The sequence below is a fragment of the Suncus etruscus genome, chromosome 17 (assembly GCF_024139225.1).
Source record: "Suncus etruscus isolate mSunEtr1 chromosome 17, mSunEtr1.pri.cur, whole genome shotgun sequence".
NCBI classification, from domain to species: Eukaryota; Metazoa; Chordata; class Mammalia; order Eulipotyphla; family Soricidae; genus Suncus; species Suncus etruscus.
In genome coordinates, this window is record NC_064864.1 from 61,502,193 (window position 1) to 61,528,144 (window position 25,952).

The 25,952-nt window shown below is 38.8% G+C and overlaps 1 protein-coding gene across 2 annotated transcripts in view; it reads left to right on the forward strand.

Annotated features, from left to right (window-relative positions):
• ATRNL1 (attractin like 1) overlaps positions 1–25,952 on the forward strand; it is a 733,758-nt gene that overhangs the window by 25,285 nt on the left and 682,521 nt on the right. For both annotated transcript variants that reach the window (XM_049764403.1, XM_049764404.1), the window contains exons 2-5: positions 15,148–15,231; positions 16,910–17,023; positions 21,251–21,379; positions 22,975–23,183. In XM_049764403.1, coding sequence (XP_049620360.1) covers positions 15,148–15,231; positions 16,910–17,023; positions 21,251–21,379; positions 22,975–23,183 — 536 coding nt within the window. The remainder of the gene's footprint in view (positions 1–15,147; positions 15,232–16,909; positions 17,024–21,250; positions 21,380–22,974; positions 23,184–25,952) is intronic.

Genomic DNA, 25,952 nt, shown 5'->3' on the forward strand with positions numbered 1-25,952 from the left:
ATGCATGTTTCAGGAGCAGGAATCACTTGGGTGTGTGGGTCTGTGTCTCATTGCACCTGCCACTGAGTTCTTTCACAATCTTTCCATTTCTTTCCCTCTGCCCTGGTCTCATCCACATTTCTTCAGCCTTATGAGTTTCTTTTGTTTTGTTTCGCTAGTTTGGGTTTTTATATTCTACATAAGGTATAATTGTCTTTCACTTCTAACTTTACTTACTATAATCATCTCCTTTGTTTTTCTTTTTTTTTTCACTATCATGAATGCTCTCTTTTCAATTCCAACCAAGGTGCAAATATCAGGAGTCTATCTTTTCCTAGAACTGAGTAATATTCCATTGCACACAGTGCAGTTCCTTTATGTGCTCTTCTTTTGTTTCTAGATCTGTTGCAAATTAAGTTCAGATTTCTGCAGTGTGCTTGCTTTGCCTTGAAATGAGTGATAGGAATTAGCATCTAAGTGTTTGACCTATTTATTAATTATTGTTTGAATCCTTGAAAGAATGATGTATGGAGATTTCAGTGTCTGATCCTTTGGTCCTTATTTTACATGCTGGGAAAAGTACCATACTTTAAATACCACTTGAGCCCGTGGAGAGGAACAGTGTACAATGGGCCATTTTGAATTTTTATTTTTGGGAGGCATGTTCTCCCCCAAAGTGCTCAGGGGCCTAAGGACCAATCATGCATTACGGCCATACTCTGCCAACAGGGCCAATGAATGAGTCAGTGTTTGGGCCCTAAGTAATGAGTAATGAGGTGCTCAACAGTGCTGTAGGAGTGATCCTTAGTTCCAGAGATTTGAGCCAGGGTCATAGCTGCCCCAGCACATGCAAAGCAAATGCCTTATCTCCTGTATTATCTCTCTGATCACTGCACCTCTCTTAAATGATTAACTGATGATGATTTAACCGGAAGATAAAGGGCTCATCTATTATTAAAAGTAGGTGAGTTTGAAGAGCATGCTTATCATGTGGAAGAGCCTGTGCAGCTATAAATTATTTGGGTTAGATAGTTATCTCAGTGACTTAAGGCAGTGTGAGTGAAAAATACATTAATAAATGGAACCCTCATATCTGTTGTTAGAAAGTTAGAGGTCAAGATCAGTTGAGAAGTAGGCATTGATGTGTAATAGGATCGAATTACTAAAATGTCAGCTTTCTAAAATATTGATAACAGAAAGATGACTTTGATGTATGGATGCCATGGGCCTTCTAATATTTCACTTCAAATTCAGTTTACCCACAGCAGTGGAAGGAAGCTCGTCTCTTCGGGACTGGGCTTTTGTCCTCTTTGGGACTGGCTCTTGGATTCCCAGACAGATACTAATCAGAAGCTGTCTCTACTCTCCACTGGAAGGATGGAGTGAGATTGGGAAAGGAGGCCAAATGTGGCACAATAATTCAAATTGGTCTCTTTGGAAATGTGATTAGTGGACAGCAGTTGTTCCATAAAGTCAGTGAAAAGAAAATCAGTATAGCTGAATCAGAACTATTCTAAACAGAGTGTCTTGCCTGGCAATTTATTCTCGGATCTGCAGCCTGTTTATTTGATGTGGAAATCAGCTTGACATCAGCCATATTTAATTTGGCCTAGATCTAGAAGAAAATGTTTAATTACAATATTGGCCCCACAGATACTAAAATATTTGAAGGAAAAGCTTTTCAGTATCCCAGATAGCTATTCTCAATTCCAGGGTGATTTATTCACAGCAAAGCATTGAGAGAAAATACATAAAGGGGTAAATGGTACAGCCTTTTGGATAATGGTTTTAATCTTTGTAATGGTTTTTCCGAAGGCAATTTTGTCTTGGCTACTATTTGAAGCCCTGTTGAAGATGAGATTGTGCAAGATTTGCAGTGGGAATTTTAGAATTTTGAAGATTCATAGAAAAATAGTCTCTTTATTTGAGGAGGAGAGGTGGTGATGGACTTACCAGTGACATTTTAGTAGATTAGTTTACTAGACATTTTACTAGTTCATTGTTTTTTACCACAGATCATGGGGAAGGAAGGTGTAGTATAAATCAATCCTCTCTGGGGAAATGGCTGGGTGAACACTGCTTGCTGTCACTGGGGCTGGTCTGTAGTCGGAGAAGTAACTGGTGCTGATGGACATTCTAACTCTAGTGCCATATAAAGTCAGTAGTAGTTCTGTGGCCAGAAAATGATTTGGCAAAATTAGCAATCTCCAGAGTGGGGTGATACTCAGGATAACTTGTGGGAAGAAAATGTTAGGATTTCTATTAACTTTAATTTAACTGTTACAGAGTGAGTGAATGGTTTTAACTTAAATAGGAAGCATATATTTTTATCTGCTATATATGTATATTTATATACATACATGCATTTTTTTTTTTTTTTACCAGTTAGGGAACTTGATACTTAAGACTTAGAGACTAGCTCTACAAGATGAACTTACCTACATTTCTATTAGGGATGAGATGAACAGATTATGTAGACTTGGGAGAAGAGGATGTTTGGTACCTTCTGAAAGAAATATTCAAATGTATGAACACAGAATTACTCATATTATTAAAGTTGATATGCCTTCAAAATATAGTTTTTGAAAAAAATTTTACTTTTATCAACTTATCACTTATTGTCTATGATCGACCAAATTTGTTCTTTATCAGCAACTTTGTAGTATTAAAGCCATTTATATTTAAACAAATTATTTATTTGTAATTTACAAAGTTATTCATAGTTAAGGTTGAGACATACAGTGTTTCAGCACCAATCAATCCCACCACCAGTCCCAACTTCCTTTCACCAATGTTCCCAGAGTCCATCCTATACCACTACTACCCCCACACTAGACTGTCATCATGACTAAGGCACCTTTTTAAGTTTGGTTGTTAAAATTTGGATCTCATGATTTCATTGTTGTTGAATCTGTGGCTTAGATATTTAGTTCTATATTTTTAATATTTTTTTCTCATCTTCTCAAAGGCTTTGTGTTCATAGTAGAGATGAAGAACAGCACTTCAGTTGGTTTAATTTAGAATCCTGTTCAGTGTTTGTGATGGTTTTCCTGCATTAGGTAGTGCCGGCACCTACCCATCAGCAGCCCCTCATGGTAACTGAGGCAGGGTTTTGCCCTGGGCAGTTTTGCTAGATGAGAAATTGGCTAAGCAGCTGGGCATGTGGCAGGCGTCTAGACAAGGATTGGCAAAACCTTTTCTGTAAAGGGCCAGATCAGAGATATTTTAGACTTTGTAAGCCAGATGGTCTTTGTTGTCACCACTCAACTCCATTCTTGTAGCGCACTAGCAATCTTAAATGATATGTAAACAGATGGGGATAGCCCGGCTCCAATAAAACTTCATTTATACAAAACAAGCAATACACTTGTCATTTATGGTCTACTACAGAGCAGCATGTAATTTTGTCCTTAGCTCAAGAACCAGGAGTGTCACAAAGCCTAATAAAGTTGATTGTTAGAAACTTGGAAAGTCCGGTGGAAACAGCAGTTAGAAATGATAGCCATGTCAGAAGCCAATTTTACACCTTGAGAAGGTGACTCCCCTGCCCCTGCTGGAGAGTGTCATGTAGTCAAAATATACATATATTTATTATTTGTGATTTGAGTTTGGTCTCTCTGAGTCAGATTTCAGGGTTTTAGGAAAGTTCTAGTTCCAACCTGCCAGACTGTCTTAGCTCAGGTGGCTCACAGAGATGTTTCCTGGAGTAGAAGACAGGAACAGGATAATGTGTTGTTATCATGATGTCATCGGCTGGATTGGGTGAAGAGAAGTCCTTGGTTCTTATACTTTATTATAAGGAATTGAAGATCTCTCTCTCTCTCTCTCTCTCTCTCTCTCTCTCTCTCTCTCACACACACACACACAACATACAACACATATGTTTAAACATAGAACACTCCCAAGAGAGTGGGGTTGGCTACTTGAATTGGAGTCCTAGGACCTTTGGTACTAATGTCACATTGGTGGTGAATATTGGTGGAACTGAGGAGATGATGGACAGTTTCTGGCTGTAGTCACTAGATTGATTTGGCTTTTGAAGACACAGGTGTATATATACAGGGCAGACCTACCCTGCCAATGATAATTTAACGAGGCAGCAGGACAGAGAGCAGGAGCCAGGACTGTTAGTGCATGTGTGTACAGGGGTCTGCAGTCCCTTGCCATTCTTTGTCCTCTTCTGCCAGTGGTTTCCCTGCCATCATTTTATGATTGCTGGACATACTGCCACCTCCTTTACCAGACTATGCCAGCTACTTCCCGCCTTCCTGTCTCAGAAATTTCCCTGGTGTGCAGGTGGCAGGCCCCTGCCTCTTGTGCTCCTGTCAATTGGCCAGGAGAAGGTTTTCCACCATGAACTTGGTTGGTGTTGAACTCCCTGTTTTGAGCTAAAATGGCAAAAAAAGCCTCTCTCCTCACATGTGGGGACAAAAGTGTGTGTGTGTGTGTGTGTGTGTGTGTGTGTGTGTGTGTGTGTGTGTGTGTGTGTGTGAAGGTAATTCAGAGACACTGGGCAGTTTTTTTTTTTGGCCATCTATGGCTATGCCCCAGAGCCAAAAAGGACCTAGCTGGTCATTTTCCTGGATGGGCATGACCATTGCTTCACTTCCCCGCTGGAACAGGTGGGTAAAAGTGTCAGGGGGCAGCTTCTGCAGTGCATGTTCCTTTGGGTGAGGAAGAAGAGGAAATGGGATGAGGAGGAGGGAGAGGTGCAAGATGGGGAGAAGGAGGGAGGGAGAGGAAAGGGGAGGAGGAGCTTCCAAACTTGGGGGATGAACTTCTGAAGCAGCCTCACACTGTGTCCTATGTAGTGGGAGGGAGGGAGTTTTGGAAATCAGTGGCTATGGGGAGACCTGGTGATTTGGAAGTGTCTTCCAAGTCTAGGATGGGGAGATGGGGCAGGGGATGGGGCGATGAAATTTGCAAGGCAAACCTGCTTGTTCTTAAATTTCCAGCTTTACTTTTTCCATTTTTTTTTTTTTTTTGCGCCACTCCCGGTGACACTCAGGGGTTACTCCTGGCTATGTGCTCAGAAATTGCTCCTGGCTTGGGGGACGCATTACATCCTAGGTCAACTACATGCAAGGCAAACGCACTACCACTGCACCATCGTTCCAGCCCCCCAGCTTTATTTTTTTTTAATAAATAGTGCTATTAGACAACATATTAAAGTGCATTCTCAATGTGTGATACTTTTATTCCTGTGTCCAAGAAGGAACTGAAGGGCCAGAGAGAGTACAGAGGTTAGACACATGCCTTGCATATGGTCTGCCCAGTGTGTCCTCAGGTACCTTATGGTTCCCCCAGCACTCTCAGGTGCAACCCTGGATGCTTCCCTTTCCCTCCAGCACTGCCGGGTGGCTGGATAATCCGGATACTACATGGCCTCAGTGTGCTACCTCTTAGGCAGCTTATGTACTGCACCAGGTTGGCCCTGAGAAAGAAAAGGCTGTGCAGAATCACAAACACATTAGAATTTTCTGTAAAATGCAATCTCTGAGGCTCTTGGCTCTATCACACAGGATTAATTGATATCTGATAACTTATATCATTAGATCCAACCCTGAGTTTGGAAAGTTTTTACAGTTCAAACAATAGTGCTGCTTTTATTGAACATTTTATTATAAAGCTTTGAGTTAGAAACTGGGAGGGAGGGAGGGTTAATTAATGGGCTGAGCTTGATTTAGATCCAGAGGAAAATTTTCTGCATGCTTTTCCTTTTATTGCCTTGTTTTTTTTTTTTTTTTTAAAGAATGGAAATGATTTGACTCTGAGATTGTGGTAATTAAATTTGTGACTCTCTATTGATATTCGCTCTTGGTTGAGACATCATGTTTCTAGTCTCCTTTAGCTCTTTTATCCATGTTTGCTTTAGTATTTTTGAGCTTGTTTAAAACAGTTGATCTAACATTTTTTTTTCCTACCAACTCCCATGTCTTTCTATCTTATTTCCCTAGAAAACTTTTCTCTTCTTTTCTCCTGTAAAAGTGTAATTTTTTTCTAGTTATACCTTTGTGTACTTTTAAGCATTTTTGTTGGTGAGTAAATATTTGATTATTATCATGTTCATATTATATTGTATATTAACATGATGATTGCCAGAATGAGATTCTTTCCCTTCTCAGGATTTGTTTTGGTTGTTTATGTGGTTGGGGTGGTGTATTTTGCTTAATGGTTTTTCTCAACTATTCCTTTAACAAGTGCATTCTTTATCGTATGTCATCTCTAATTTTCCTGGTCCTTTGGACTTTGTTCAGCTGGTGTTTTGACATAAATATTTCTTTGTGTGGATCCAAGGAAAACTAAAGGACTTTCCCAGTCTTTGTAGATTGACTTGGTTGGATATTTCTTTAGCACTTAGTCTACCAGAGCCTTTACTTCTTTTGTGGTTGAATTTAGGTAGCATGGAACGATTGGACGAATTCCTTGGTCTTGGCTTAGAAAATCCAGAGTAGCAAGCCATGTGTGTGGGGATGAGGGGGTGAGAGGGATAAAGAGATGAACTTGAAGTAACATCAGGACATTGACCCAGGGTGTTGGGCAATTGGGTGGTGAGCAGTTGCAGGAATTTTGTACATCAACAGCATCAAAGTTAATACTATTGTAACGATATTTCCTGAACATCAATTAAAAATGAATCATTAAAATAATATTTAGCAGGAGGTGAAAAACCTAGGTTTCCCAGGGCTTCTCTGAGCATGTGAGCTGCCCTGAGAATGCTCTGGACTTCCTGAATTCCCTTGTAAATTCTGCAGGCTGCTTTTTCAGGGCCCTAATCTGCAAAGATTCCTCTGGCCACTCAGATAATCCTCCCAGACTTTCTGTATATCTGTTGTTTGCTTCCTTCCTTCCTCTGCTCTCCTTCTCCCTTTTGGTTTTGCCTTAAACAAATTTCATGAGTGACTTGGGATCTTTTCAAACTCTACCAGCAAAAGATTTTGTGAATTTATGAAGAGAAATAGACGATCAAGATCAATGCTTCCTGAAATTAAAATTTTGGTGTCCTTTCTTCAACTGGCTTTACAGTGATTAAACCCACCTGCTCCAGTTTCATAATAGTTGCATCAGAATTACCTTGAATAGTTGTCTTCCCACATTATCTGTTGGTCCAGGGAATTGCATCCAGTCCTCAAATACCTTTCACAGTTTTACAGGCCTATGTCTCTACACATCTCTTTACATATCTTTAGAAAGGAAATCTACATTTTTATCTAAAGTGGCAAATTTACTGATAACGAAATCTATCTTGCTGTCTTATTCTTCCGGTGGCATTAGTAATCTGTTACCCTTTCTTTTCTGAAAAATTCTAGTTGATTTTTTTCTTTTGATCTGTTTTGCCTAAGAGCTTTAAAATTAATGGAAAATCCAACTTCAGTTATTTTAGTTTTCTTTACTATATGGTTATATTCTATTTCAGAGAATTCTGTTTTTTCTCTTCTAATACTTTCCTGTGGTTTAATTGACTGGTCTTTCATTTTCTTTGATTTTAATCTCTTTGACCTATAACAGAATTTATTTTTGTAGTCTTAACTACATATTCAGAGCTGTAAATTACTCTTTGAATACTGGTTTAGCTTCATCTAAGAAAAGTTGATTTGTTGTGCTTTAGCGTTACTCAAGATGTTTTCTAATTTTCCTTGAGACTTAGAATCTTGTGTAATTTCTAAATATTTGTGTTTTATTGCTCTTTTTCGGGGGTGTGGTCACTCTCTGGAATTTGGATCCATGATTCCTGTATCCAATGTTCATTGACTGGTTTTATTGATTCATTTCCAGTGTTTCTTGTGGCTGTAGTTTCAGACCTCATTTAAAGAGGGGAAAGATTTACTTTTCTGTCAGCCTGAGCTCCTGAAAGACATTTTAGGCCCAAAAGGTTAAAAAAAAAAGTCTGGAGGTTCAGGATTTTCAAGTTTGAGTACCCAGCTGCCACCCCCTGTTTTCTGGGATTCATTTCCTTGTTCAGACTCTATCTTTAGTGTGAAAGTGTTGCCAGGGTTGTGAGCTAAACTTTTTCTGTACTTTTCTTCCTCTCACAATCTGGCCTTCTTTTGCAGCTCTCTCTACCCTCTGACTCAGGCGTTCAGAGTTTCTTCTGGTGTTTGGGTCCCTGGGATTTGATTCTGTATCTGAAATTGGTGGTTGGTGAATTGAATGTTTGGGCATCTCTCCTGGGTTTTCTTGCTTCAGAGTTTCCCAGCTGTGTGTGGCTTCCTCAGTTACCAGAGATGGCTCACAAGTTCTGCCCAGGGCATCCTCTAGCAGTGGAACCCAGTGAAAGTCTTGGTGACTGTGATGCTATTCTGTGCCCGTGGCCTAATTTCCCACTTTGTTTTCTACCTTCACTGGGCCATCCTGCCTGTCAGGGTCCTTCTCCCTATCCCTCATCCTGAAGGTGTAGTCAGTATGGGTGCCCACCCAGCCAGCACCTGCCATAGATCCTGAGATAGGAACTTAGCATGCTGATCCTAAGGGGGATGTTGGTGAGATGCTGTGATCAAGGGAAAAGGAAAAATTAAGTGGTTTATTAGCAGTTCAGCTATCACCAATGGGTGACTGGAGCCAAATTCTACAGGGAAGAGGTTTTATTGGATGGGGATATATACTTTGTTATTATCCCAGGAAAGGGATATTTATACTCTTTGATCAAACCTTTCATTGACTAAGGACTGCCTCTTAGAAGAAGTTGATTCACTGGAACTTTAACCTATACTGTGCCCAGGAATAATGGGGTCCAGTCATCAGAGGGAAGCTTTTTTCCCTATGTTTAGGTCACATCCAGCAGCACTCAAGGGTCTCTCGTGGCTCTGCACTCAGAAATCACTGCTGGCAGCTCGGGGGACTATATGGAATGCTGGGGAACAAAGTTACGTTGGCCTCATGAAAGGCAAATGCCTTACTCGTTGTGCTATAGCTCTGGCCCTGGAGGGGAGCCCCTTTACCAGATCCTGTTCTGAAGAAGTGAGACTGGAGTGAGTGGAGATAGTCAGGGGCTCTGAGCGGGGCTGGGTGTGGCATCAGAGATGGTTTCCAGAGCACACATGTATGTTATGTCTGTTTCAGTGCTCAAAAAAATAAAATCATTTAGTTGATTTATTCCCATGAGAATATTTTGGTAATTTTAGATGTCATGAGGACGTTATAGGACGTCAATATGATTTTTTTCTGCATATCCTTGACTATTATTATTGGTTTGGGTCCAATGAGGAAAAAGAATTAAACATTAATTTCAATAAAAAAATACTGAATGTACCAGGGCTTGCAGTGATGAAAATTGGATGGGAAGAAGAGAAGTCCAAAGAATACAGTGGATATATGGCACTGCCCTTGCTCTCCTTAGAGCAGAGGGGAGGAACATTTAAGTGAGAGCCTTTGTACCCTGACTTGGGAGCAATATCTTGCTGGGTGTTTGGTGCCTTCTGCCTGGAAGACAGTTGCTGTAATGCTGTGTTGGGGGGAACCTGCTTTCTGAAACTTTTCATGATTGACTGACATTAAGAGGGAAGCTGTTTCGGGGTAGCCAGAGACTCGGGAGCAGTCAGTTGCCCGCAGTCAGTTGCCCGAGGGAAAGCTGTGTTGGTTGGGTGGGGATTACCAGTTTAGCCTGTTGGGGGTTCAGTGTCCTTGAAGCTCTCAGTTGTAGGGACTTGATCAGCAAGAACATTGGGACCCTGATGCAGAGCCCCCTATATCTCACCAGGGCTTTAGCACACTCTCCTTACAAAGCAGGTCAAATTAGCTCTGTGTCTTCTGGCAACGAGATGTTTTTCCAGGGCTCAGACTACTTCTACCGAGTGGGCAGGTGGTGCAGAGTTTGGGGTGAGAGGCAAGGGCAGCCTGACATGGCCTCATGGCATCACTCAGCTTCCTGTACATCCTTCTGTGCATCTCTGAAGGCTCCGCCAAGAGGGTAACTCTATTCGCCTCTGTTGTGGGGGGGCTTTTCTTTCTTGCCTTTGACCAAACACAGTTTCAAGAGAGTCACTGGTTATATTGTACTAATTACCCTTCATAGTCAGTGCTAGTCAAGCCTGAAAGTTCTATACTTTCAAGTCTACATTGTAAAGTTAACTAACAGCAACTTGTATGTTAAGTGAAAATGTGGAGAGCCCTATGCCAGTAACCTTAAATGGAGATTGTGTGTCTTATTTAGACAAATGGACTCTCTATGCTATTGTTCTTCTACTTCTCATTCCATATTTCCCATCTTCAGCTGAGTCTCTGCTCCTTGAACTTTTACTTGGTGCAATAACCTGAAACCAAGAGTTTGGTCCTGAATGTCCCTGTTTATAGTTTGGATTGTTTTAGGGATGTCGCCTACTTTCCTTCTCTTTTATCTGTGTTGTTCAACTTCTTAACTAAATTCTAAATATTGATTATTGTAATTTTCAGGATTTGAAGTTTCATGATTTCTCCCACCCAAGCAAGCACTGTTAAATTTTATAGGTTTTAACGAAATGCCAAAAACTTAAAATCTGTTGTTGCTGGAAAAATTGAGATAGTACTAATTTACATGATTTTACGTGGCTGTAATTTACATGACTGTAATTTAGATTCCATGTGACTGGAATTGACATGACTTGAATTTATTTGCATGATGATATTTTGTATTCCACACCTCTTTAGAGTAGTTTCCTCGCCATCCCACCACCAAAGCCGCCACAAAGCCCCTCTCTCCTGGCCCATGGGGCTGCCTATGAACTGTCCCCACCCTCCTGAAACTGCAGCTCTGTGGTCTGAGCCTGTGGTTGGTTTAGTCTGTTCCTGAGTCTAGTGTCTCTAGATCTTGTACGAGAAGTGAGATCATCCACTGCTTGTCTTCTCCTCTTGACTTCTTCCGCTTCACATGAGCTCCCTGCAGTTCCATCCATAAAATAACAAGGTTTTATATTTTGTTAGTGGCTGAGTCCATCATTTTTGGTAGTGGTGGGGTGGTCACACTGGTGCTCAGGGGTTACTCCGGACTTTGAGCTCAGGACTCACTCCTGGAGATGCGCAGGGGACCATATGGGATGCTGAGGATTCAATCCAGGTCAGCTGCATACAAGGCAAGCTACCACTGCACTGTTTCTTTTTTTTCTTTAATATTTATTTTGACCAAAGTGGATTACAAATCTTTCACAGTAATATTTTAGGTACATAGCGACATTGAATCAAGGGCATTCCCACCACCAGTGTCCTCCATCCACCCCTGTTCCCAGCATGCATCCCATGTCCCCATCCTTTGTCCCCTCCCCCCCCCCCCCCCCGGGGCTGCTAGTATAAGTGGACCCCTTTGTGTCTAGCTTGTTGTAGATTGGACATTGATTCTGTTATCATTGACTTTGAATTTGGTGTTTAAGTCTGATCTTTTTTTTTTTTTTATTTCTACTCAATGTTCACACAACTGTTTGGTCTTGGTACCATCCATTATTTTCCAACTCAATTTATGAGGCCAAACAAGATAGTTCAAGTTATATGGTTCTGTTTGAAGGAAAAAAAAAACACCAAAAAAAAAAGGCAAAACAACCAAACAAACAGAAAACCAGGAAGAGTCCAAGAGGTTATAAATATCAATTTAAGAGAAGAGAGGGAAAAAGGAAGAAAACATAAAAAAAAAAGACAAAAAAAAAAAAACCCAAGCAAGAAAACAAAACAAAACAAAAACCACAAAACCCTGAAAAGCACTACAGCAATAAAGACAACAACCAAATAATAACCACAAGCCCGAAATAAAAAGAAAAAATAGTTGTGCTTCTTTTTTTTTTTTTTTTTTTTTGCATAGGCACAGTAAATATTTGGGAGATTAGAAAGGGAATTCTTTTGGCCTAAGAGATACAGGGTTTCTTTGCCCTTGAAGCATACTGTCATGGGAATAACTACAGGCTCTATACACTCTCATTTTCATTCCCCTAGGTTGTTTTTTATGGTGCCAGGAAACTTTCCACTCAGCCATGGATGATAAAATCAGGCCTCTGTAACTAGAGATCTTGTTATTTGCATAGGTCATAGGATAAAACCGAGGATAGAGTCTTTCTTTATGGTTCTAGAAGTTCTGTTCCATCATTGTTGCTTTAATTAGTCTTCCGTAATTGGTGGTCTTGGTTTTTACACCGATTCTAGGATCCTAGGATGAAGCCTAGAATAGAGTCTTTCATTATGTTTCCAGAAGTTCTGCTCAGTTGCAGTTGTCTCAGCCAGATCTCTGGAATTAGAGATCTTGCTTGTTGTACAGATTGTAGGCCAAAGCCTAGGCTAGGGTTTTTCTTATTGGCCCCAGGATAAGTTCTGTCCAGTCATGGTTGTCACATGCGCCAGTTTTGATATGACATCCTGACAATGAGGAAATGGCAGGAACTTAATCTAAGAGCAGTTGTCTTATCTTATCTCCTAATGATAAGATGAAATCAAAAGACACGTCATTCTTTGATCTATGCAAAAACCCAAGATCTAACTAATTGGGACATCTTTATCTCTTATTTGTTGATTCTTTGGTGGATTCCTGTTTTGTTGTCTTGTGTCATTTTTTTTTTTTTTTTTTTTTTTGCTCAGTGGTTACTCCTGGCTCTGTGCCAGAAATCACTCCTGGCAGGCTCAGGAGGGACCATATGGGATGCAAGAATTGAACCTGGGTTCATCCGGGGTTGGCTGCCTGCAAGGCAAATACCCTACTATTGTGCTATCTCTCCAGCCCCTGTCTTGTGTCTTTTAATGCCTAATTGACTTCAGTCATTTTTATAATATTATTTGTTTTTTGTTTGTTTTTGAGCCACACCCAACAGTGCTCAAAAATTTATTCCTGACTCAGGGATCATTTTTTGTGGAACTTGGGTGACCCTGTGGGGTGCTGGGAACTGGCAAGTACCCTACCCACTGGACTATCTCTCTGACCCCTCTTATTTGAAAAACTATCAGTAGAAATAGTTACCCTCTACCTATTGATAACACTCTCTTTGTAGAGTATTTTTCTCTCTCTTATGAGGAACCTTAGCATACTATTCTGGTATCACCTTGAGTGCAGATAAGCCCTTTGGTTTTTAGCAACCCAGCCAAGGCGTTGCTAGGCTATAGTCCTTGTCAGGGCTAGTTTGCTCCTGGGGCATCCTTGCTCCAGCAGGACTGTGTCCCAATGTGAAGTGCCACATTATGTATTTAAGCCACTTAGCGTCCATGGGCCATTGCCGCCATCTTTTGTCCTCTCTACCATCTCTCCTTGAGGTTTGCTGAAAGGGCTGTAAGCCTTTTGTCAGCCTCTCCTCTGTAGATCTCTTCAGAGCAAAAGCACCCCTCTATGCCTGGCCCTGAGCTCAGTTACAGCTTCTCCAGCCTGACTCGGAAAATATTAATAATTTCATTACCTATAAGGTGCTCCTAAGCTTTTTGGTTTTGCTTTGCTTTCTGTTTTAGGCTATCCTGTTTTAATGAGTGTGTGTGTGTGTGTGTGTGTGTGTGTGTGTGTGTGTGTGTGTGTGTGTGTGTGTGTGTGTGTGTGTATGTGGTGTGACTCCTGATGATGCTTAAGGAACAGGTCATGCTAGGGTCTGGGCTTCTGGCATGCAAAGTATGTGCTCAGCCACTGAGAGATTGCAGATGCCATATTTTTTAAAATTGCAGTGACACTGCATTTGAACAGCACTTCAGATGTGGAGCACTGGAATTTTTCATGTGCATTTTACGTGAGGTCCAGCTCTGGGAGCCCCAGTTTGCCTTTACCATACTCATCCCCTTTGCCCAGGTTTACCTCTTCCCTTCTGATAACCACAGGTTGGCTTTATAGTCCAAAAGTGTACTTAGTTTCATGTAGTTCATCTGCTTATTTTCTCTGTATGCCCCATATGAATGAAATCATATGGTGTTTATCTTTCTCCATCTGGTTTATTTCACCAAGCATGTTCCTTAGTTGTTTAAATGGTCGGTAGTGAAGGGTTTGTCTAAGGTTCCTCATCTGGTATTCCTGGAAGGAAAGAACCTGAACAAATTCTGTGACCTGTTGTTTGAACTGTGCTTCATTTCTCTCATCTGTACTATGGGGTTACAATTGCCACTCCATAGGCTTTTTGAGCTTTTCAAATGAGGTGATACATTATGCACTTGTCACAGGACTTGACACAGGAAATACTCGATTTATTATTATATTAAATTGAGAACATTTGGAATTTGCTGCTATTCAGAGACTTTTCCAAGCGTGAATTAGCCTCTTTATTTCCAGAGTAATTTTCAGAGTATGAAAGACTGCTAAATAGTCATTCAAGCCAATCTTTCTGTCAGTAGAGATTTATTTAAGTGAAGCTGCCTTTTTCTTTTCTTTTTTTCTTTGTTTTTTCTTTTTTTGGATTTTGGGTCACACCTGGCGGTGCTCAAGGGTTACTTCTGGCTCTGCACTCAGAAATTGCTCTTGGCACTGGGGACCATATGGGATGCCAGGATTTGAACCAACATCCATCCTGGGTTGACTGTGTGCAAGGCAAATACCCTACTGCTGTGCTATCTCTCTGGCCCCCAAAGCTGCCTTTTTCTAATGTTTTAAAGATTGTACTATTATGTAAAAATGTCTAAAATTAAAAATTACCTTGATCTTTGTGTATATGTCTAAATGTGTAATATACAGATGAATATATATAATATATATAAATACATAAAGGATAAGTATTTGAGTACTTAAACTCTGGTCTTTCACATATAAAATAATTGTTCTGAAGCTTGGGAAAAAAACAGACTATAGAACTTAGATGTATTAATTAGTTTTACATTCTGAAAATTGAGTCTTACAATTATTTTTTCATATGTTTATAGACGAGGATAATTATAACACCTCTGGGTAGATTCTGTTTTTTTTTTTTTTTTTTTGAGGGGGGGCTACTCAGTGCTCAGGGGTTACTCCTGGCTCTGCACTCAGAATTCACTCCTGGCAGTCATGGGGGACCATATGGGATGCCTGGATTCAAATCACTGTCTGTCCTGGATCGGCTGCATGCAAGGCAAATGTCCTTCTGTTGTGCTATCTCTCCAGCCCCCTAGATTCTGTTTTTTAATAATGAATTGAATTGCTGGAGTAAGCATACATGAGAGAAAGTACAAACAAAAGCAAAGTCCTGTACCCTGTTTCTTTGATTTAACTTTTTTCATTTTCTTATATTATAGTATGCCTTAAAACTACTAGAAGGTAATTATTCTAATGATTGTGTTTTCCAGGTTAACAGAACCTTCTGGATATTTAACAGATGGTCCAATTAACTATAAATATAAAACTAAATGTACATGGCTGATTGAAGGCTAGTAAGTATGCCATTTGGATTGACTTTATTTATTTCATTTATTTTATTCTGAAATAAATTTATTCTGAAATGATCAAGTGTGTAGTATCAAGGTGAAAGCATTATAGTATGATATTTTGGTTATGTAATTTAAAAAATGACTGATACTTGGAAATAATTGACAATATTTTTATAGAATTTAGTTACAAAGATTGCTTTTATGGTCCTGTTTAACAAATTTTCATACTACTGGAGTGATTTGCATTTATTTTCAGTTATGTTACTGTGACATCACTTCAAGTAGGCCTTTTAGCTTGTTTTAAACATTTTATTGAACTTGAAGTCTCCATAGACATTATAAGTGTAATTCATACTATATAACAGTTCATGCTGAGAATTATATGAACCATATAATTCTAAAGAAGTTTTCTTTAAGAAAAGTGTATTATAATTTTTAGATATCTTTTTTGGTATTTAGGTCTTGATACAAAATTTGTCTAATTCAATGTTGTGAGTGAATCACAAATTAATTGATAGGGGCATTACTTTTTTATTGTTGTGCCAGAAATGGAACCCAGGTTTCTTGTAAGTAAGGCATACATTTTACTGTTGAGCTACATCTCAAGTGCAGATGAATTTATGTGAAATCTTTTAGAAGCTTGATTTTTTTTTTAAAACTAGGACCATATCAGGAAGTGCAGGAGAAGAGGGGCAGTTTATAGTATTGGGTATCAAACTCGGGTCCTTGCATATTGATCTATTGATTTATCCATTTGATCTGTCTCCTCAACCCTAATCTGTTCAATTTTTGAAATTAGTTAGAAAACAACTTTATTTTTTGGTTAGCTTAAAACAGTTTTTGTACAAAAAAAAATTTTCTGTAAAACAAAAGTTTCATTTTATTTGTTTATAATGCATCATAGACCTTTTAATTATAATCAAAACAACTTTATTTGTACTTCAAGTTAAGAGTTCTGTATAATAAAGAATAATTGGTTCTTCAGTTTTTAATTTTAACAATGTTCATTTGCATGCAATGAAATACCCACATTGAATGTATAAATTGAGTGAAGTTTAATGAGTACAGTCCATGTCATTTCTGCCTTAATCAACATTGCAAATATATCCTGTTATGTGATAGGTATGATACCTCTCTAGTAACAATATTGCAAACCACAGTGTCTAAAAGGAGAGAGAAAGAGAATTAAAGAGAGAAAGAGAGAAGAAAATTGTAGAGCTAGTCATAGGGGATGGCAGGAGGGAAACTGAGGACATTGATGGTGAGAAATGTGCCCTGGTGAAGGGTGTTAGACATTGTATGACTGAAATGTAATATTGAACAGCTTTGGAATTGTGTATATCATGGCACTTCAGTTAAAGAATTTATTTAAAAACAAGCCCTCCGGTTGACTGAATTTTAGGAAATGATTTTTTATTTGCAAGGTAAGTAGATTTTTAAGTTGCATGACATTTTAGCATATAAGTTGCATGTCAGTATTACATATGAAATGATTAGTCTTATCATTTTACCAATTAAAATGCCGAATCTTAAAACTAATCTTATTAGATATGCCTCTCAATCTTCTGGTGACTAAAGGTTTTATCGAAAAGTTATCTGTTTTGGAGTAAAAATACTTTGTTTAAGTCCTTTCAGACTGCATTGTATATCTGAATTAAAAATATTTTAATTTTCTTTTCAGTCCAAATGCAGTATTAAGATTAAGATTCAATCATTTTGCTACAGAATGTAGCTGGGATCATATGTATGTTTATGATGGAGATTCAATATATGCCCCTTTAATTGCTGTTCTTAGGTGAGTGCCTTAATCATTTACAGTCAATAGTAGTAAAGTCTATTTAACTTTCTAATCATATAACTTTAAGCTGATTTGTATCTAAAAATTAATTTTTGCATAGCTATGAACATGAAATCTCAGATACTATAATTCTGTGTCATGGACTCTGTCATTTCGGGTGGTTATGTGGTGATGTGTGTGGCTCTGAACATGGAACCAGTGAATTCACTGGCAGGTTCTTGGAAAGGACCAGTGAGGATGTGGGAGACTCACAGCGATTGAAGAGCACTAGCCAGGTGACCTGAGAGCCACCACACCCTCAGAGCGCTCTTTGTGGGAGAAGCACCTTCATCCCCTTATTTTACAGTTGAGAAAACTCACACTCACTCAGAGAAGTTGGGGAACCTTGCAAAGCTGAGAGAGCCCAATTGGGCATCTGAATTCAGAATCTCAGGTTTGGAGTGATAGCACAGCGTGTGGGGCATTTGCCTTGCATGTGGTTGACCTAGGTTTGATCCACAGCACCCCATATTGTCCCAAGAACCTCCCAGGGGTAATTTCTGAGCACAGAGCCAGAAGTAGCTCCTGAACACCATGGGTGTGGCCCCCAAAACAAAGAAACAGAAAAAGAATTCAGAATCCAAGTATTTGAATGACTGGCTTATCTGTATTTATTACTCAATAAATGTTCTATCACTTCAATTCCAGAGGGTCATCAATAACCAGGGGGGGGTGTTTTAAGGCCTAAGACACAGGCCTAGCTTTATCTTGGGCCCCAGATTCTTCCTGTACCATGCAAATGAAGGGTCTTCCTCCTGCAGGCTGCAGTCTCTTAGCAGAGCAGTTGCAAGTTCTGGGGAGCCCCTGGACTGAACCTGCACTGCTCCACCTAACTGGGTATGACTTCAGGGGTTCTCACTATTTGTAGATTGAATCATTTTTTGAAATGAGTTAGAAGATTCCAGAAGGGACACTTGTCAGGATTACGGTGTTATACTGAAGGCAAGTGGAGAGACACACAGGAATGGAAAGGCTCATGGAGCCCAGAGAGAGGTTGTGTCTCCTGGGCCTGTGTCCTCTTCCAGCATGTTGGTGTCTGTTTCCAGAACTGCAATCTGAACGCTGTTATGTGGCATTCTCAATGGCCTCATCGTTGGTGACTAGGTCAGCATCAGCGTCATTTCTACTCCTCCTTCTTCCTCTGGAGATCAGCTCTATTCCTTGGTCTCCAAACACTCAAACCCATGGCTGGAGTTTCTGACATGGCCAGTTTCCTATTCTGAGTCATTTTTTATTAGCTGCAGTGCTGGAGGGACCCACCATGAGTCACCTGGTTCCGGTGCACTCCCAGAACCTTCCATGGATAACAAAGACTTGCCAAGGTTTTGGAAAGTCCAAGGATTTGGGATCCTCACAGTACTCAGGCACTATCTATCCCATATAAACTTTATACAGCACAGAAGATGTTGTAGTCACATTATAAAAAGAATACATTAGGATTTTAGAAGAAGGAACTAATTATTCACAATAAAATCCATCTTGAGTAGAGGAATGATGGATAAAGTATGGCACCAGAGAGAACTTTCTTTTCTTTTCCTTTTGGATTCTGGGCCGCCACCTGCCAATGCTCAGGGATATTTCCTGGCTCTGCATTTAGGAACCACACTTCGCAGACATGGGGACCATATGGGATGTTGGGGATCGAACCCAGGTCAATAGCATGCAATTTGCTCCAATGACTTTCTTGGTAGAGAAAAATCCATGTATAAAGCCATAGACAGATTATGGGAAATTATATTTTGGAAAAATAGCAAGTCATTTTCCTCAACTTGATGATAGAAAATGCTTATTTTCTATAGGCAGTTAGGAGCCAGGTTACAATAAATGATAATCTGTAACCATTGACTGAATGCTTGTCATAACTTCTTTATATCTGCAAACTCATTTAGCAATCATGGTGATCCTTTAGTTATTGTTCTTACTATTTCAGAACTAAAGATTTCAGACACATAGAGGATTTGTGAGAGGCTCAGAATTGCTTACCTTGTAAGTGATTGTCATTTACGAATCCGGATTTTTAAAAATAATTCCTTGATCCCTTAATTAGTAATGTTTTCTTGAATACCACAGAGGAAATGAACTTTATTTGATCTATGAGAATGTGGTGTGTATTGTGGAATGGAGAGGATTACTTTTTTTACTGTGTTCTAGAGATTCATGTGTTTGTAAATCACCAACAGTAGTAACTGGAAATTTCTGCATCCTGCAGATTACGGGCACACTAACCATCCAGTCAGGTGAGGTCAAATCCTGTAACTGAAGTGATTCCAGGCTGTAATACAAATCTCTGGAGGTCTTTTACTGTTTGACTATTATCCGTAGACTTTGGGTTCTCAGGTCAACAGCCCTCTAGGTGCCACTTTTAGTTTTCCTGGTTGTGTAAAATAGCCCACTCTCTTCCCCTTTCAAACCTCACTTCAAACTCTGAAATTCATGTCATTGGCCCAGATACCTGGGCTCACCATATTACTGATTCTCGGGTTCCAGTAAGCCAATGTTTTTATTTTTTTTAATATCGTTTATCATTTTCTTTTCAAGTTGGCTTCAGCAGGAGGATTGTTTGGTCCAAATTGCCTGGTATATTATGCAAAAATGAGAAACCATCTCATTTATTGCTTTTAAAACACATTAGCCAGCAAACATCTTTTCATCTGTTTCAGAGAGATTGATTGTCTCTATCATTAAGACTTGGAAACATTCTGTGTAACCATCTATGTATTTTGCTATAACCTCATGAATGTGCAACTAAGACTGATGTGGCATTGAAATTCTACTGACATCTTTCTTTAGGTTTAGATTAATGGTTGTTGTAGCATTGGAGCACTGTTATAGTTGTGTTGCAGGGTCTTGCTTGATGTACTTGAAACCCTTGAAAAGGTTATTTCTGCAGCCGTATAACTAGCACTTGTCATTTAAGCATCAAAAAATTGATGATTTTTTTAAGTGTTTTAAGTGTTTTGAGTTTTAAGTGTGTTTGGAGGATTATTTGATTATAATACTATGGCCTTTTGTTTTGGCAATATGGTTCGAATGAGAGAATTGAGTTCTTAGTGGTACAAACTGAATGTAATTTTGACAGTATTTAAAGGAGCTGACTATTTTGAGATAACGGTCCCTGAAATATCATCATACTGTATTTACATGCTGAAATATATGTAATGTATTGTTAATACTCAAATATACTATGTAATAATCAAAATACTATGCAGCATTGGAGTATTAACACAGTCTAATAACACTCTAATGTTACATAGTATTTTGATTATGTAAGATATTATGTAGCATTTTGCTTATGTAAATGCTATGTAATATTTGGCTTATACTATGCTAATGATTTTTTTGCTAATGGTTTTATACCCTGTGATCACAGTATTTTGAGTACTATGCTTTGTGGTATAATGACATTATATTACAATGTATTATTTTGAGTGCTTTTCTTTGGCCAGATACCCTTTTTTTCCTTCCAGATTTTGTTTTCACAGATTAAATAAAGTAAGTCTAAGTGGATGAAAATAGTACTCCCCCCTCATGAAGAAGTATCTGTATCTAGCTTACTCTTGCTTTGTGTGTGTATTTTTTTTTTTTTTTTGGCTCCACAAAGTTAGTTTCTTTGAGTATTTATAGGGGTTAGATGAGTCATGCTATCTCTTGGGAGTCATCTTTTAGTAAAGTATCTAGGCAGGCCAAATTCTAAGTCACTAGAATCGTTTGCAGTTGGGGCGCTGAGAGAAGGCCAACGTGTGTGTTAGACGTGTGTGCTGGAATGATGGAGACAGAACTAGAATGTCACTGTGGCTGCATACATGGTTTGGAGGCTTCCCTATGGCTTTAGCGAAACTTAGAACATGCAGGGGTAAAGGGACTTTAACGGGGTAAGATGATTTGTTCAAGTCTTGGGGTTGTTGTAAGTGAAGCTTTGTAGATGAGCTGAATTAAAGACCACCCCATGCACTTTACAGACAGGAAGCGGCACAGGAGGGAGACCTGCAGGTGATTGCAGGAAAAGCCATGTGGTGTCCTGGTCAGTGCTGGTTGTGAGGGGAACAGAGAGAATTGAGGGAGAAATGCTAGGTAACTGATGCTGGCTCGATCCTTTCTAGTTGCCCAGTTTGAGACTTTCTTTGTGATTGCTAGTTCTTCCTGCCCGTGAATGTACCCAACCAGCTTGGCTTTGCTTTCTTCCAGTGGCCTGATTGTCCCTGAAACCCGAGGGAACGAAACTGTGCCCGAAGTTGTCACAACATCCGGCTATGCACTGTTACATTTTTTTAGTGATGCTGCATATAATCTAACTGGTTTCAACATTTTTTACTCGTAAGTATTTTCAAAAAATGTTCATAGTATTACTGATTCTTAAAATTGGTCTTCAGAGTTCATTTTAAAAATTAAGTGCCTTGGGCTGGAGAGATAGCATGGAGGCAAGGCGTTTGCCTTGCATGCAGAAGGTCAGTGATTTGAATCCCAGCATCCCATATGGTCCCCCTAGCCTGCCAGGAGCGATTTCTGAGCATATAGCCAGGAGTAACCCCTGAGCGCTGCCGGGTGTGACCCAAAAACCAAAAAAAAAGTGCCTTTTTTTTTTTAATGAGAAGCAAGCTAGTGAGTTAAACTTTAAAATAAGCTCTTGTCCTAAGTAACATAACATTTTAATAACATCCTGAGAATATGGTCCATATGTATTAGCCTAACTTGTAAGTCTGAGCATGTAGGTGACTAAGTTAGGCTTGGGTGAAAAATGATGCAAATTGTTTTGAATGGCCATAGACGTTTGAAGTGAGCTCAATTATTATAGTTTTTATGCCTCCAAGAAACTAGACTGGCTGCTTTATATTCATATCCTATTCTTTAATTCTCTTCACAACAACCCTGTTTAGTGGATATTCTCCCCCTCCCCCACCCCCCCCGCACATGTTACACATGAGGAAATTGAGACGTAAGAGATAAGGTAAGTAGTTATATCACTGTCTCTTGTGCAAGAAGAAAGCTTTTCATTGAGAATTTATGGCATGTCTGGCACTGTTTATTTCGGTCTGAGTGAAATGAAGACTTTGCTCTCACAGGGATGATACCAAGAAACTGGATGGATTCCCTTCCTTCTTTAAGGAAGGTTTCCAAAGATAGCCAGAGAATGTTCTGTCAGGTGTACAATATCCTAGCCTTGACTTGGTTGTAGAACTTATTTATCTCATTTGTTGACAAGAAAGAATAAATATAGAGTAGAATCTGTTATTACATGGGGCTTTTTTCTAGTTGTTTGTTTTTTTGTGCCACACCTGGTGTGATGTTCCAGGCTTACTCCTGGCTCTGCACTCAGGGATTATTCCTGGCTCTCTCAGAAGATCATAAGGAATGCTGTAGTTCAAAGCCGGGTTGGCCACATTCAAGGCAAATGCCTTATCCACAATTTGCTTCATGTTACAGGGCCTTTTATCTAGAAAAACTTGGTAAGTTTTGCTGTCTAGACACAGTGAGTTGGGGCAGGTAGAATCCTAGTTAGGCATTACATAATTAAGTCATATCTTTCATGTGGCTTCAGGTATTTGTGGGTTTGATTTTTTTTGTGTGTAAATTATATATTCAAATATTTGAATAATCAAATCTTTATACAACACAAGGCTTGGAACTGTGTAAATTCAGAAGCTATTATTGAGTTTCTAGTCCCTTTAAGTACAGAGAATTTGTTAGCAGAGTTAATTCATTAAATGAATAAGGCTAGTTACAAAGGAATAGAACAGAATTACATTAGGGATAAAAAGGTACCCAGAAAGGCTTCAAATCACACTGTGAAATTGCATTTAACACAACTCTAAGGTGTAACATAAAAACCAAAATTTATAACGTATCAACCAAAATGCTTTATTTTTTCCAATTATTTCAGTTTTGAAGAGATATGAATTATTTTTTTACAGAATTAATTCTTGTCCAAACAATTGCTCTGGCCATGGGAAGTGTACAACGAGTACCTCGGTTCCAAGTCAGGTATATTGTGAGTGCGACAAATACTGGAAGGGCGAAGCTTGTGATATCCCATACTGTAAAGCCAACTGCGGCAGCCCTGATCACGGCTACTGTGACCTCACCGGAGAAAAACTGTGTGTCTGCAATGACAGCTGGCAGGGTAAGCCTGGGAGGTGTCATAGCTTCTGGCAGTCGCAGGTTCTTAGACTCGTGTTTTATTGCAGTTTGCATGCTCAAAGCTCATGGACTAAATCTATTTGATTTTGCTGATGCACAGCTTAATGATCAACTGAGTAGTTTGTGTTTTCACAAATAGAATTGGCAAGACTTTTTGTCTAGGCAGTGTTGAGAACTAAGTGGAATGTTATGTGCAGATCTGTAAATTGTGTGACATTCTGACAATAGAAACATTTTTTTACCAATGATTTAAGGACTGATTTAGCGTGAGGCACATTCAAATTTGACTTCTAATTGATAACTTAAGCAGCATAAAATATACATGCTTCTCTTGCAAGTAGGTTAAACTTTTTTCTTAGGAAAAGACTGCCCTCTTGTGTTGGTTTTTTTTTTTGTTTTTTTTTTGTTTTTTTTTTGAGAAGAAGTTGTAGTATATGTAAAAGCATTTAAAACAATGTTTCAACTGCTTATTGCCTGAATAAGACTTTTGAAGAGGATTTTGTAAATAATTTTAATAAATTTCACTCAAGATTAATTATAGACTCCATTAAGATATTTTATATACTTGGTAAGAATAATATACTTTTATTTTTGTGGAATTAAAGAGATAAGACAAGCAACCTATATACTTAACCATCTAGAACTTTGTGCTAATTATATTTGCATATGGAGACTTTACTTTGTGCAAAACTACTAGAAGTTTTGCTGTAAGGGAACTTTGACTTAAGAAATACATTATGGGACTGGAGAGATAGCACAGCGGCATTTGCCTTGCAGGCAGCCGATGCAGGACCTAAGGTGGTTGGTTCGAATCCCGGTGTCCAATATGGTCCCCCGTACCTGCCAGGAGCTATTTCTGAGCAGATAGCCAGGAGTAACCCCAAAGCACCACCGGGTGTGGCCCAAAAAAACAAAAACAAACGAAAAAAATACATTATTTGTAGTTACATGGTAATGATTTATTTTCATACAATATAGTTCTATTGCTTGTCTAAAATCCAAAGCCAATGTGCTTTTTATATGATTGTATTCATTATTACTGTGGGACTTTAAAAAAGTGTTACTTAGGAATGCAAAGGGGCTATTGAGAGGGTTTATTTTAGGTTTTGTATACATTCTGTTCTTTTCACCTGCTTTGTTAGTCATTAAATACTTTGATTCTCCATTCCCATGAAATGTCAGTAATACTGTATTGAGTTTATATGGCTATGTGTTATCACTATAACAAATGCAAATTTTTAGCATTCTTTAATTATGGGGCTTACATTTAGTTAAGTGGCTATTTGTAATAATTTGTGATATTTTTTCTTTTAAAAAGTGTCATGAGATACTTTTTCTTGAATTCCAGCCTGGAATCTAATGTTTTTTTATCCCCTGTGGAGAGAATGGCACATTAAGAACACATTTAAATTAAGCCGTGAGAAATAGAAGTATATTATAACTGTTTTTTTTTTTTTTCTAGACTTGTCTTCAACTGATGTTAGTTTCATTCTCAAAGGTCTGGAGAGCCAAGAGTTGCATTTGTCTATCATTCTTGATAAATATTTCTTTCCTTTTTTGGAAGAAAATCTTTTTTTAGTACTTTGAAAGTTTGTTTTCTGGATTATTACAATATAGATGTCTCAAATGATATCTTTATTTGATATATACATGTGCATATATATTTTTAAAAAATTAGAATAATGGGGGAAACAATTTGTAAATTATGCAATTTACAGAACTAAGACGTTTTATACCAGGATTAACTCTGAATAATTAAAGAAACTGTTTCTGAATTGATGTGACTATTTTAAGGTTCGAATGTTTGGTGAGAGATTAATGTGCTTCTTTGAAGACAGTAGTTGTACAGCTTGTTTCTTTTTGCAGGTCACAACTGACTCCTAATTCTGTAGTTAAGGAGGTTATAGTTTGCGGAAGGAAGGTGGGAGGAAGCATTGAGGGAAAGCAGGGAGGAATAAGACGCGAGAATTTTTTCTAAGATTTTTTTCTAGGACGTCGGGAGAAATCATCAAAGAGCTAGAGGTACTTGAAAGTGAAAGCTGGGGAAACCACTTTATGAATTTCAAAGTCTGGCAGTTATTGCTCAGTGAATTATTTGGAACTGGATCCTTTAGCTTAAATACAACACATCTACAGATTGTTGTAACCTCCATATATATGGATGTTTCATGTTGCTTATTTTCTGCTGATAGGCTTTATGCTCATATGCCAAAAGGTATTATGCTTTTTCTTTTCTTTTTTTTTAAAGGCTAACTTTTAATTTTTTTGATTTCCATGTGACATTTCTTTAGAGCTAGTGGTCCTGTCTCGTTCTTCTACACTTGTTTTTCTCTGTTGTATCTCCTAAGACATATGCTCAGCTGACTCTGGACTCACTCCTCTCTCATAACTTTATCCACAAGGTCTGTCTTTTCTAACCAGCCGTTTTCACCTTTTTACTGCTTGAGGCATTTTTCCAAATTATGTGGAAATCTATTTTAAGGCAGTATGGCAAAGCACCATTAAAGTCACCTTTCCCCTTTGCCCATAGAAAGCACTGCTAAATCCAGAAACAGGCAGGGGAAATGGTTCCAATGACAAGAGTTTATGCTTAGTAAGTGGGAGGCTTGGGTTTGATCCCCCACATCTTATGGACCCCTGAGCACTACCAGGAGTGCTTCTGAGCACCAAAGCTGAGAGTAGTTCATCACCAGCACGAAGTGTGATCTTAGAACAAAACTAGAGTTCCTAGGGTAGAGTATTTGCCTTGCAT